At 52.8% G+C, this 14,525-nt stretch overlaps 1 protein-coding gene across 4 annotated transcripts in view; it reads left to right on the forward strand.

The window, feature by feature from the left end:
* The first annotated feature begins 2,928 nt into the window (after window positions 1–2,928).
* The window catches only part of Plch2 (phospholipase C eta 2), an 80,470-nt gene continuing 68,873 nt past the window's right edge, over window positions 2,929–14,525 (forward strand). For 2 of the 4 annotated variants that reach the window (XR_002384817.2, XM_021232551.2), the window contains exons 1-2: window positions 12,175–12,321; window positions 13,611–13,876. Coding sequence is in view for 3 of the 4 variants with exons in the window: in XM_021232551.2 (XP_021088210.1) it covers window positions 13,765–13,876 (112 nt within the window). In the remaining variant the exon portion in view is untranslated. Of the gene's footprint in view, window positions 3,034–12,174; window positions 12,322–13,610; window positions 13,877–14,525 lie in introns of those variants that run through there. The other 2 variants (XM_040734963.1, XM_021232552.2) reach the window with 2 other exon arrangements.

A 14,525-nucleotide genomic window follows, 5' to 3' on the forward strand; every position in this document is an offset into this window, starting at 1 on the left:
TTCAGTTTTTTGGCAGGAGGTTCATGTCTCTGGGACTGTGGGAGTGGATCCTTTTAGGATAGTCGCGATCTCACCTGACTGCTGAAGTCTCCAGCTCTGTTTTGGAGTTCCTCCGGCTGCCCATGCCCTGGTTTCCTCGACTTGGGTGGGACAGCCACAGATGATACCGTAGACCACTGTCAGGAGGCAGTCACGTCCCAGACAGAGGCACAAGCTTCTCGCCAAATCAAATAGAACAGTTTGAAATGCCGGTTCCTCGAAGGTCCAAGATTGCTTGTGTCCGTAGGAAACTTTCTTGTCTTCAAACTCAGAAGCTCGGTTCTAGCATAACTATGAGGCTGTGACCTGCTTCTCTCAACCACGGGGAGCGAGACCAGAAACGTTATCCCAAGTATCTGTTCCCAGGGAGATGCTTGTGTCTCTCTCCATGGGCTCAAATCCTAACCACAGACGTCGTCTCTGCTGTTGACAGGTGTCCTGACCCTCAGGTCGCTCCCCGGTTTGTGGGTTGTGGATATAACACATCCGCTCCTAGCCACCTCCTCACAAGGGTTCTTTTTAAAGGACAAACCGCAGGAAGGCCAGCAGGTGGCGCCATCAGCCCATTTCTTCTACCAGCTTGGGCAGCTAGGGAGTACTACCCCAGAGAAATCCTGCACAGGTTGGGAAACAAGAGGCCCTTCATCAAGGAGAGGAAGTGGGTGGGTAGGAAGAGTAGTTACATCATTGTAAATCAATTCTCTGGGTGTCCAGGTGACCATATGGCCTGGGGTCCTCTTTGCTTTTCAGTGTTCCAGGGTTTTAGGACTCAGAGGTGGTGGTAGTGTCTAGGGGACTCTAGGAGACAGCATATGCCCCTGTCACCTCCCTTTGATCACTCTTTGCCTGAAGCACAGGGGTCCTGGCCCTGAGCCTTGTGACTAGCTCCTTGTAAACTTTTCCCTCTGCTCCAAGGATGGAGGGCAGGAAGACCAGGCTCCTGAGGGTTTTAGGGAAGGCACCAGAGGTGTGGGTCAAAGTGGTTGACAGGTCTAGTCCTGGCTTTGACTCTGTCATATCCACCTCCTGGGCTCCTTGAGGGCCGCCCCAATCTGTGAGCCAAGTGCCACTTCCTGTTATCAATTGTAGTGGGGTTCCCTGGGGACACTGCACCGGGCCGTCTTTGGGTGGGCCTTTGACTGCCCCCCCTTGGGGCCCTCGCTAGCCCTGTGCATGGACAAGGGACAATGTCCTGCACATTCCTTCACGTGGTGGGCCTCAGCTTTCTGGTCCGTTGATCAGGAATAATGATGGCAATTAACTGGTGACTCTTGAGAGCCCACCACGCTAACGCTGAGCCACAAGGGTTGTCTGGGCGTAGAGATGCAGGTGGATCTGGGACAGGATGAAATTCTGCATCTCTGACACAGGAGCGTCTGGAGCAAAGGTCGGCCGTCCTAGAAGCAGTGTTCACAGTTTTGCCCCTCAACAACTATATTCTTCATACACCGGGCATTTTGTTGTCCTGCCTGATGTTCCTTGCCAGGAATGCTAGCTCTGGCCACTTTGTTTTCTAATTTTATTAAATAATTAATAACCGTGTGTGTTGTATGCATATGTATATATGTATGTTTTCATATGTTTGGGTATATGAGTGATGTGTGTGTGATGTGTATGTGTGTGTGATGTGTATGTGTGTGTATGTATGTATGTATGTGACTGATGTGTATGTACGTGTGTGATGTGTGTGTACGTGTGTGTGATGTGTGTATGTATGTATGTGACTGATGTGTGTGTGATGTGTATGTATATATGTATGGTGTATGTGATGTGTGTGTGTGATGTGTATGTGTGTGTATGTACGTATGTGACTGATGTGTATGTTCATGTGTGTGATGTGTGTATATTGTGTGTGTGTGTGTGTGTGTGTGTGTGTAGTGGTGGTGTAAGGATATCTGACGTCATCCTGGATTGCTCTTCCACTTTATTCATTGGAACAGGGTATTTCAATCAAACCCAGATCTTGCCCATACAGCTAGTCTTGTTAGCTAGCTTGCTCTGGGAGTCCCCAGTGTCTGCCTTACAAGGCTGAAATTACAGGTGGACCATCTCACCCATCAGGTGAGCTCTGGATCTGAACTGTGGTCCTCTTACTGGTACAACAAGCACTTTATCCACTGAGTTCTATACCCAGCCCTATCTGATTTTCCCTCCCATAGTTCCGTTGATAGGGAGGCCAGGGAACTGGGAGTGGATTCTCAGGAGGTGTCCCTATTACTTCTGCTCTGTGCCCCTCACCCCCACCCCAGGTTATCCCTTCCAACACTACCTAGTAGACTAGTAAATGAAGTGAATCAGCACACACAAGCTTTCCTTTGCCTGAGTCTCTTTGATTCCTTGTAAACTCTTACCTCTGCCCCTGGCAGGGATTTATTGCTTTGGTGGTTGCTGTATACATCAAGTCTGGGATGGGGCTTGCCACACAGCCGCCACTCAGGAAGAGGGTGGTGAAGCAGGAAACCAGGGGAAGTGCAATAAGTCCCTTTCTCTGCGTGATCCAGCCCTGGGGTTGTGCTATTGGGTTCGCACCTGCTTTGAAGCAGGAGTGTTACGAGATGACCCATCCTTCACTGGACTTCTAGAGCCCCTGTTCCCACTGGTCAGCTGTCATCTGGGGAACCAGGTGAGGGACAGGACAGTACTTTCTCTGTGGGAACGGTGAGCCAAGGCTGCCTTAGTCTGATGGGTTCTAGGAGGCCTGCCCCACCACCTGGGGCTTGGAGATGGGGTGAGTCCTGGGGCTCCTTACATTTTTCCATTGCGCCCTCCCTTTAACCATAGAGGGTCAGAGGGACTGGGTAACAACCTGCTCAGGAGTAGCTCATGTACAAGGACATGATGACTGTTAGGGTGGGGCCTGCCCTAGGCAGGAGGCCCCTCTACAGGCGCCACAAACCTGGAAAACAGGTTCCTCCACCCAGGGCAGGCAGGCTGGAGGCTCTGAGAGCACACCGCAGCCAGCTGCCTTGGTTGCTGCAGATTGGAGCCCTGGAGGTACTGTGGGCACCAAGAAATGGTGGGGGTATTGGAGGGAATATGAGGCCCCAGAACCAAGTCTGGGAGGCTCTGTTTGGTAGGCAGAGACCTCTGGGAGCTTCCCCCACTACCCTTGTGGGCTTGCTAGTGGGGGTAGGACTGGGGGCAGGAAAGCTCAGCCCTGCTTGGAGGCTGTGTACCCTGGGAAGGGATTCCGGTAGTTCTGGGGGCACAGGAAGGTGGCTGGGATGCCACCCTTAGCCAGGACCCAGGGAAGGAGGGGCTGTACACCTGTGCTGGCCCCAGGGACAAGAAAGTTTGGATTCCCAGTGCTGAGCCAGTGTGGGGCTCTGGGGTTTTGTCTCAGAACTTGGAGCTGAAACAGAAACGACTCTGGGGCCGGGGAGGAAGGGGCTTGGTCCTAGTGGCAGTAGCTCAGGTTAGAGGATGGCATAGGATCGATCTCAGGTCTGGCTGGTCCCAACTCCAGGGCATGTCTTTATCAGCTGATGGAATGGGTTGTCCAGCACTGGGCACCAAGACTTTATTGGTGGAGTGAGGGTCCTTACACTGTGCTGGATAACAAGGGGCCTACATAAAGGTTCCCAGGAAGCTGGGCGGTGGTGGCGCCATGTCTTCAATTCCAGCACTGGGGAGGCAGAGGCAGAGGCAGGCAGATTTCTGTGAGTTCAAGACCAGCCTGGTCTACAGAGGGAGTTCCAAGACAGGTTCCAAAGCTACACAGAGAAACCCTGTCTTGAAAATGCATAAATAATAATAATAATAATGATAATAATAATAATAATAGGTTCCCAGGGAGTGGAGATCCGTAGGAAAGACTTTCCAGAGGGGGAGGGGGCCTCTGTCCATGAGGAAAATGTGGCCATACAGGCACATGCAGGCCAGGGATGATGGACAAGCTGTAACTGAGCAGGAATACAGGCTGGCTTTCTATAACCCCCCCATCCTCCCCCCACTCCATAGGATGAAGGGCAGGAGGGCTGGTCACCCTAAGACAGTATAGGATGCAGTACCTTAAGCATAATCACTGGCCCCAAGGCCAGTGAGGCTTGAGGGAGGCCTTGACTGGGAGCAGAATGGACCTGGAAAGGTCAGGTTCTGTGGGACTCTTTGTGGACTTGGCTGGGGGACAGTGTAGCTAGCTAGCTGTTGGGGGTTGGGGGCTAGAGACTTGTGAAGCTACACTGCACTCTCCCAGCAGCCTCCTCGTATAGGGGTAGAATCTGGGAGCAGGAGGCAGTGGGGAAGAATAGGCTTGGGGGGGGGATCCATCTGCCATTCAGGTGTGCATTTGTGTCTTTGTCTTTCCTAGGCCTGAGCTCCATCATCTGCGGAGCACTTGAGAGTGGAGGTTCCGCCGCCCGTTTTGTAGGGCAATCCAGGGAGAGCAAGCACGGGTCCCCTCCTGGCTCAGGGTCTGCTGGGAGGTGGTGGTAGCATAGTAGAGGGCTTAACGGCGGGTGGGGGTCTGCCAGCCTTTATCAGCAATGAGGCAGGGCTGGGGATCCATGAGATCTCTGTGTCCCCCTCGGCTCCCACCCTAGATCTTGGCACATGCGGGCTGCAGGGCAAGCTAGAAGCTGCCAGATGGTAGTGTGAAAGCTTCCAGTTGGGTGAGGGGGGGGTGGGGAAGAGAACCATGGTTTCGAATCCTACGATCCCTGCATCTCCAGAGAGATGCTGCGATGCCTTCCCGGCCTTAGATGTGAGAGCCGAGAATGGCCAAGGCTGGCGAGCAGCTGCTGTCTGAGGGTTGCGACAGTCTTGAAGGAGCTCCTTCCAGACAGGTGTGAGACTGGTGAGGGTCCACAGGGTGTAGCTGAGGCCAGCCACAGGGATTCCAACGAGAGCAGAGTGACTTGGACCCACCCAGTGCAGGCAGAAGCTGTCTCCTTGTGTCTGCTGGAAGTCAGAATCATGGGCAAAGCCTGGCCAGTGTGGGCCTGGCTCTGTTGTGCCTCAGATGGGCGGAGTGGCTTTGCAATGGTGTTGTAGAGTAAGGGGGCTTCGGGGGTCACAGTCTCAAGACCCGGTTCCTGTCCATAGCTCTTGTCACCTCATTTCCTGAAACAGTTCTACTAGACTTTGTCACCCCCTGCTCTTTGGTGCTGGAACCTGCAGGGGATCCTCAGCTCCACCGAGAATCTGGTATCCCGTGTCCCTACGGGCAATCAAGGGACCTAAGAAGCTGTTGCTCAGGGCAGATTACTCAGTAAAACAAAGGTTGCCCCAGCTCTTTTTTTATTTCACCATGAATTAATTAATTAAGGTTTTCCGAGACAGGGTTTCTCTGTATTGTTTTGGAGGCTGTCCTGGAACTCACTCTGAAGACCAGGCTGGCCTCGGAACTCACAGAGATCCGCTTGTCTCTGACTCCCGAGTGCTGGGATTAAAGGTCCGGGCCACCACCGCCCGGCTACATTGCTCCAGTTACTCTGGCTTGTCCTTGGACTCTGTTAAAACACCAGCTTAGTTCCTTGCCGTGTCTTTGCAGACACGTTCCCGGAGTAAACTCATGTATGTCTCAAGGGGGCTCTCCTCTTGTTTTCTGGGGGGCTTTTCAGGCATCATCTTGACAAACAGGTGAAAGATAAATGATTGTGCATTAGCATCCAAAGGCAGGCTGGAGCACTGCTTCCCCTGGAACAACTTAGGGATGGCAGGGCCTGAGATGCCTATGCCACAGTCCCAGCTGAGTCCCTCGGGGCATGAGATTTCACATTTGCCAGTGACTAAGAAGCCCAGCCAGCAGTGGAGAACAAGGCAGCACAGTTATTATCCTCTGGTGACAGGAAGACAGTGAGGGAGGGAAGAAAGGAGGGAGGGAGGAAGGAAGGGAGAGAGGGACAGAGGGATGGAGGGACAGAGGGACGGAACTAGATAAGGGTTCCATAGTGCTGCAGTTCCCCCAGACGACTTTTGGCTGCGCAGCTGCTGGCTCCAGGTTTTATGGGGGTGACAATCTTCCTGAACACTCCTCCTCCCAAGGACTACTTGGATTAAACCCAAGCCTAGGAAGTCCCGAGTCCCCTCAGAGTCCCTTCATGCTCTCCCCTGAGCTGGTGCCATCTCCCTATTAACCTAGTTCCAGGGTAGGAGTAGACAGTCTCTGGTCACTGGGGAAGAAGAGCTTAGCAAGGGACACAGGAGGAGTCTTGCCTCCTTGTACTGGCCTGTGTCTCTGCTAACACTCTTGGCTCTACACTGGGATTCCCTGTAGCCTGCTCTAGTCAGCAAGCCTAGGAGCCAAAGCCCAGCAGGGACTGACCGGGCAGGTTCTATATGCAGCCCCCTCAGCCCTTCCTCTGAGGATCACTGATGGGGTTCATGTTTCTATGTCTCCATCCCTAACCCTAACCCTAACCCTAACCCTAACCCCTAACCCTAACCCTAACCCTAACCCTAACCCCTAACCCTAACCCTAACCCTAACCCTAACCCCTAACCCTAACCCTAACCCTAACCCTAACCCTAACCCTAACCCTAACCCTAACCTAACCCTAACCCTAACCCTAACCCTAACCCTAACCCTAACCCTAACCCTAACCCTAACCCTAACCCTAACACTGAGGATGGGATGGGGGTCCATGGAGTGCCAGGGATTAGGTCTGCCACTGATGTGTGGGCTTGTGTTTGCAGGAATGTACACCTGTTGTCACAGCCTATTCCTGTATGTGATCCTGACACATCCTGAGAGAAGTGGCCTCAGGGCAGAGGAAGGAGCTGAGTGGGATTCTGGAGTGTGACCACTCCAGGGAAAGGCTACATGTCAATCATCAGGCCTGGCTTCATTGCATCCCAGGGAGGGAGGACACAGTACCTGTGACCTCTTGTGGGGGAGCATATGTTCTGCACCCTACTTTAAAGATGGGGAAACCTAGGCTCTGGGGTTTTCTTAGCCACACTGGGGCAGGCTTCAGGCTGAGCTCTCTGACCCCAGGGACTGCAACCCTCCAAGTTTGCTCTTCAGATTTCAGGCAGGAGGGTTATGGGAACCATCGGAGCACCACAGGGTTCTTCTCCTCCCTTGATTGACTCAGACCAATAGATTGAGTGAGTACTGTATCTGGTTAGTACCTTGATGCCCTGATCTCTTCCCCTAGGACCTGTCTGAAGAGCCAGCCCATGTAGGCATCTTTTGGTTTTGCTTTTGTTTTTTTTCAAATGTATTGTCCTGTTGTGAGTATTTCACATAAACATTACCAGGATACAGTGGTTTTCATCTTGGGACCCCCTTCGTGTTAATTCCTGAGGCTCCCGAAGAGCTTTTACTCAGAAAGGTTCTAAAAAGGAGTGTGCTGGAGCCTGTGAGGGCCAGCTTGTACAAGTCAGCTGTTAAGTCTCCAGCAATTCTGAGAGCTGGATGTTGAACACAGCCATTATTAAAATCAAATTAAACTAATTACATATGTAAGACATATAAATTACATAAAACACAAAGGTAATAAACACTTAAAGAATATCACTTCCTAATTACACCCTGCTGTTATCTCTGCTCTTGTCTAGATAGGATTTGATGGTGTCTATGTAGTGGGGATGTTTCAAACACATGCGTCTCTCCTGAGCCCCCTTGTTCAGTGATAGCACCCGTCAGTCACTGAAAATCAACCCTGGCGGAACGTTTGCATCGTGGAAATGATGTCACACTTCCCATGTTCAGTGATAGCACCCGTCAGTCACTGAAAATCAACCCTGGCGGAATGTTTGCATCGTGGAAATGATGTCACACTTCCCATGTTCAGTGATAGCACCCGTCAGTCACTGAAAATCAACCCTGGCGGAATGTTTGCATCGTGGAAATGATGTCACACTTCCAGGCTTCTCCTGAGAATTGTTGCTAAATCTTGGGCAGCACACTCTAGTTCTGCCATTTGATAGGAACCACATTAAAATCTAAAGTGATTCAGGCCTGGTGGCACCGGTCTATAATCCCAGCAGTATGGAAGCTGGGGCAGGACAATCTCCATTTCAAGGTTAGCCTGGTCTAATGTCTAAACCCTGCCTCAAAGGGATTGGTAAATGGCTCTGCGGGTGAGAACACTTGATATATAAACCTCATGACGTAGTTCTGCCCCTAGATTCCATGGAAAAATGAGAGAACCCATTCCTGAAAGTTGTTTTCTGATCTCTCTCTCTCTCTCTCTCTCTCTCTCTCTCTCTCTCTCTCTCTCTCTCACACACACACACACACACACACACTATGGCACATGTGTGTCCATATTACACAGACATAACACACACACACACACTATGGCACATGTGTGTCCATATTACACAGACATAACACACACACACACACACACACACACACACACACACACACGCAGGCATGGTGGAACACTCCTTTAAGCCCAGCACGCAGGAGGAGGCAAAGGCAGGCTGAGCTCCATGTGTTGGAGGTCAACCTGATCTACATAAAAAGTTCCAGGTTAACCAGGGCTACATAGTGAAACCCTGTCTCAAAACAAACAAACAACCCACAGAATGATCATTTAAGAACATTTAATTATGGGGGCTGGAGAGACAGCTCAGTGGTTAAGAGCACTGACTGCTCTTCCAGAGGACCCAGGCACCCACATGGCAGCTCACACCTGTCTGTTACTCCTTCATACCAACGCACATAAAATAAAACTAAATTATTTTTTAAAGAGCGTTTATATATGATGTTTTGTTAAAAACAACAATGCTGGGATCTCTGTGAGTTTGAGGACAGCCTGGTCTACAGAGCAAGATCCAGGACAGCCTCCAAAACAATACAGAGAAACCCTGTCTCGAAAAACCAAAAAAAAAAAAAAGCAATGTTAAACTAATTATATGTTAATATAAATAACATTTTATAACAAACTGCTTTTTGGAGGTGCAAAAACAAAAAACAAAAGCAAAAAAAACTCAGAAGAGTGACATGTTTTGCAGCTTTGCAAATCTCCCCGGCGTCTGTCATGTGAAGGACAGCTGGATTGTCCTATCTGCTTCTGCACCCCGTGTTGTTTTGTTTGACGGAGCTGAAGAAACCTGGCCTCACACAGATCTGCTGACTCTCATAATTGTGGACATTCTTCCTGGATGCTACACTCAGCAACACTCCACAGTTTCTTGAAGGTGGCTTCGGTGTGGGTCTGACACACATTGGGGCTGGGGACTGTCACTACAGTGACATCCCTTGGTGTGGTATGCTTGCAATGGACTGTTTTCTATCCATGTCTTGGAATCTAGGTCTGGTCCCCTGGGAAAGTCTAGTTCACTGAATTATGCAGACCCCCCCCACTGTTGACACATTTCATGATGTTACCCAACTCTTGATAGCATCCCTGGTGGTGTTTGGGGTGCTGACTGGCTCACAGCGGTAGATACAGGTTGTACAAAGCACCAATTTTCACTTGGTTTTGAATTCTGTCATTGGTGAGAAAGCCTGTGGATCCCTCTTTTAAGTAGCACGCTTACTTTGTTCTTTATTTTGAGATAGAGTCGTGTTATGTTGTTCAGGCTGGACTTTTTAATTGCTAGGCTCAGGTCTGCTTCAAGCCCTTACTTCTCTTTTGAGAAAACATCTGTCAGCTGCCCCTGCTGGCGTGCCTTGGCTCACCTGCCAGCTGCCTTTCAGATACAGTGATGTTCCAAGAAGCACTTTATCTCACAGCTGCATCCTTTTCTAGGACACCCTACCTCCTTTTGTGCAGTAGGAGTCCTGAGTCTGTGGCTGAGATTCAGTACAAGCCCTCAATCCTGCTTCATTAAAAACCTTCCTAAGGGAAATAGCCACTTGTTTACATTCCAAGTTCAAGACGGTGAAGTACGCGGTGCTAAGCCCCACGGTGTCACCACCGTCCATGCCAATCCCACTCTTAAGAGGCTTATCGGACTCTGGGGTTCATAAAGGCTCTGGGGACCCCAGGCTTTTGGGGTCCCCAGAACTCTGTGGCCTGGCGCCTATGGCACACTTGGCTCCGACCTGTGTTTGCTCAGAGCTGTGCCCTTCAGGATCTGCCTTCTTCTTAAAATGCCACCCTCTTCTTGCTTCTGATACGGAATGCCCTATACATGCCCTTGTCAGGGCTTCAATGAGTATATTCCCTTAGAGACTGGGACTTCTCCCCTGTAGAGGTCCTGTTCCCAGGGCAGTGACTTAACCTCCTGCTTCCCTTGACAAATGTACCACCCCCCACCCCCCACCCCACCCCCGTCTCTGGAGCTCTACTGAGCAGGGCAGGCTCTGATGTTTTTGTGAAGTCAGCCCCTGGGTCTGCCCCCTTCCCAATAGTTGAGGGCAGGAGCAGGGTGCTAAGATCTTTGCTGGCCATCTCTGTGTAGCTGGTCTCTGGCTGGATAGACCGGCTCTGTTATGATGACTGAGCTTGCCTGGGCCTGTGGCTTTACTGGGGCTGGTCCCAGACTCTGGGGGGTATCTATCAAGGGGGTGTACCTGAGCAGACTCTGGGGGGGTATCATGGGGTGTACCTGGGCAGACTCTGGGGGTATCAAGGGGTGTACCTGGGCAGACTCTGGGGGTATCAAGGGGTGTACCTGGGCAGATTCTGGGGGTATCAAGGGGTGTACCTGGGCAGATTCTGGGGGTATCAAAGGGTGTACCTGGGCAGATTCTGGGGGTATCATGGGGTGTACCTGAGCAGATTCTGGGGGTATCAAGGGGTGTACCTGGGCAGATTCTGGGGGTATCAAGGGGTGTACCTGGGCAGATTCTGGGGGTATCATGGGGTATACCTGGGCAGACTCTGGGGGTATCACGGAGTGTACCTGAGCAGACTCTGGGGTCTTTGAGTTGCTCTACAAGGGGTATACTGGCTGCCAGGACTGAGATTAGGAGGGAGGCTGGGGCAGGTGGGGTAAGTGGACACTCCTTTTGCTGTCTAGGAGCTGAAGATGGTCAGCCTTAGAGGGCTTAGGGCAGCAAGAATACGGTGAGCCAGGTGCCGGGCAGGAGTAAATGAGGAAGGGGGAGGTCTTTCTTTCTCAGGGCCTTTTACCACACAGGGAGCAGGCCTCAGTTTCTCCTTTAGGAACCTGGATAGATGCTCAGTGGTCTGGAAGGATGATCCCTGCATTCTGGCATCTTCGAGACTGGGGCTTCCCCTACCCCCCGCGCCCCTCCCCCGCCCCCACAGGGTCTTCCTGAGCCAGAGAATACAAGGCAAGGGTGTGGTTGCTCCATTTCCTGGGCTCTGATACAGAAAGTGGGAGGCACAAGTGGGAGGGTTTAGAGAGGGACAGGCTGGGGCTTGCGGTGGGGCCTTCCTCGTGTTTCCAGGCAGGCTAGCACCGCAAGACACTCATGGGTCACCACAGATAACAGAGAGAGAGAAGCGGTCAGCGGTCTCTTAGCAGCCCCGAGCGGGTCCCCTGGAGACACCCAGAGGTGGGAGCCTGGTGCCGGGAAAGGCTGCAAAATGGGAGCTGCTTGGTCCTCGGAGGCTCTGGGGACAGAGGATGGTCACTTCATAGAGAAAGGTCCTACCGGTCTGTGTGGACATCACGCCCTGGGTGTTGGACAAGCCTCTGAGGGCTTAGATTTGACTCACTAAACTAATCAAGGACAGGCTCATGTAGACTGCCTTGCCTTGTGTGCAGCCTGGCCCTGCATGAGGCCACCAATGAATGGTGTGACCCAGGGCAGCAGACAGTTCTCAAGGGCTTGAGGTTGGCATAGAGGCCAGGGTCTGAGCAGACACCAGAGGCCTGCAATGGAAAGTGCATTGGCTTAGGGTGTAGGCCTGAGGTTAGTTAGCTCATGAGGCCAGTGAGAAGAGGGGCAGCCTGGCCAGGGTAAGCCCCGCAGCAAAATCAGCCAAGGATTCTGCCACCCCTGGCTCTCTACCTAGCCTGTTGCCTCCAGAACCAAAGGATCTGTACGGCTGGGAGGAAGGGGTTGCCACGGAGGGTAGACATAGTGGACAGGGCAGGGGTGAGCGAGAGGGATCCTGGCTTCAGGTATAGCGGAGCCCTTGCCAGTAGCCGACCTCATGGTCCTTTGGGGCTACGCCTTGGCCTCAGGCAGTCGGCATGGTACTGTTGCCTAATTAGGCTCCACGATGCCAGTCTAGTGGAGCCCCATGCCTCCTGGCCTGCGCTCCAACAAGGCGTGTTGAGGCACAGCTCTGGCTCCCTCTGCCGCAGGAAGCTGACTCCCAGAGGGCGCCGGCTGGGAAGGGAGCTGGAGCTGCTGCTAGCCTCATGGGCTGGTGACTGAGGAGTTGCTGCAGCCCGGCTGCCTTAGGAGGACCCAGGATGCGAGACCCTATATCTGTGGGTGAGCCTGGAGCTGGGCCCAGAGGTGAGGAGTGCCAGGGAGAAGAGAGGGAGGCTAAGGGTGAGCCCAGGGCTGGTGTACTGTTTGATGCCCACTGCCCTCACTGCTCTGAGCCTGGTACCCTAGGAACCCTGGCAGGCTAATCTTTGCTGAACTTGAAGGAGGTGGGTCAGGCCGGAGTGCCTGGAGTCTGGACATGAGGGAAGATTCAGATTCAGAGGCTGGGAATTAACCAAGAGTTCTGGCCTAAGGAAGGGCGGAGGTAGAGGCAGGACTTCAGCGGCCTCTCTTTCCCTGCCTGCCTTTCCACCCGGACAGAGCAGAACTCTTGGCGTCAGGAAGGTCTGGGCATACTGATGTCCATCATAAGTCGGGGCTGGTAGCTCCAACCAGGGCAGGTTCGGGCTTCAGGGGGGCCAAGACCTCCTTCTTTGGGGGAATGGAAGCCCTGTGAAGAGGTGTCCAGAAAGCCTCTGGAGGAAGTTGGCCATAAAAGTAGATGTTGGATGTGTCCTGAGAAGTAGCAAGGAAAGTTCCAGGCAGGGACTGAGCAGAGGCTGGGGGGATGGGCTCCAGGGCAGAACAAGGAGGTCTGTCAGAACCTGGGGTGCCTTGAAAATCAGGGGCTTGGAGCTCAGCCAAGCAGGGCTGCCCCCTGGGCAGATGGTTGCCTAGGAGACCACAGGGGCCTCCATTCAGTGCACCACAGAGTGGGTGGTGATGAATGGGCTCCAGACTCTGGACCTAGACCTTCAGTGAGGGACTGCAGCAGGGATGAAGGATGCCCACACAGGCCCTTTAGGTCCTCCTGGGACCCTGTGTGCCTGAGGGTTGGTGAGGAGCTTTGTACAGCCACAGGGCTACACATTCTGCAGTGAACACAGGTACTTGCAAAGTTTGTTACCGTGAGGCTGGCCAGTTTCTGTGACATGACTCTTGTTTTTTCCTCTGACTCTGACAGAGCTCTGGAGATAAATCCTTACTCGGGCAAGCATTCTGTACACTTCCCAAGGAAGTATACAACAGCAGCCCGGTCACATCCGCCTTCACCTGCTGCTCACCAAAGGCGTGAGGCTTTGCAGACACCCTGTGCCCTTCTTTCTCTCACTCCTCATTTTGGCTCCCCTACTCCCCAGCTCTGCACTAACCCTAGTAGCCCTATTTATTTTACAAGTTACTGGGGTACTGGGGTACAATCCAGAACCATCCAACAGGGGGAGCCTTGGTGCCTATTGCCTTTCCTCAGCAGAGGCGGCTGGACAGACATCCCCCACCCCACCCCTCACGGTCTCCGCTCCTTTTGCTTCCTCTAGGTGTGTGATGAACTACAGGCCTGGACTGCATCTCAGCAAGGGACACTGGAGGCCCTGGGAGCAGAGGGACCTAAGTCTCCCGCTGATGGGCTAGACCCCTCTGCTAATCCAGGCTGGCCGCAGCCAAATCCCAGAGAGTCCCCATCCCTCCAGGATGGCTCCCCCGCCACCAGATAGCACCGCTGGTCCTGCTTCACTGCACGAGGACCCAGGGCCTGATGAGGACAGCAGATGGCTTTTCCTGAATGCCAACGTTCTGCCTGTGGGTGAGTAAGGCCTCATTCATGCCGGGTACTTTTCCTGCTGAGTGACTTTTATCCTCTAGGCCCAGGGGATGATGTGAATCCTATGATGTCACCTGGGGAGGAGAGTCGGCCAGGTTCCCCAAAGCAGGGGCTCTCCCTTATCTGGGAAGCCCAGAGCACAGTGCAAACACAGCTACTATGCACTGATCCCACACAACAAGCCAATTCTTACCTTGGTGGACACAGTGAACTGTGTGGCTTACCTGGAACAGAGGTTACATTGACTCCTGGGTACCAGCTTTCAGGAACAGCACAAGCACAGGCGCTGACGTGGGGAAGCTCCCAGGTCAGGTGTTGGGTTCTAAAGGAGTTGTAGGGGTTTCTTACTCCTCAGTTTTCTGGTTGCTCCGCCAAGGGGCAGGTCTGCCTCTGCCGGTGGGTATGCGTGTGCCCGTGTGTGCCACACACGTTTGCACCACACACCCTTTTTGCCCATGGAGCCGGCTCTAGCTTGTTTATCCCACATTCTCCAGATGCGTCTGGACAGGCCTCCCCACCTGAGGGTGGGGATCTGTCTGCTCAGCTGTGCAAAGTCCCTGCTGGGCCTTGGCCCTGATTCCTGCTCTATTTGGAATGGACACCAGGAAAGGAGGTGGCTGGTTGGAGGAAG

This window comes from Mesocricetus auratus, unplaced genomic scaffold, assembly GCF_017639785.1.
Source record: "Mesocricetus auratus isolate SY011 unplaced genomic scaffold, BCM_Maur_2.0 Super-Scaffold_100042, whole genome shotgun sequence".
NCBI lineage: Eukaryota > Metazoa > Chordata > Mammalia > Rodentia > Cricetidae > Mesocricetus > Mesocricetus auratus.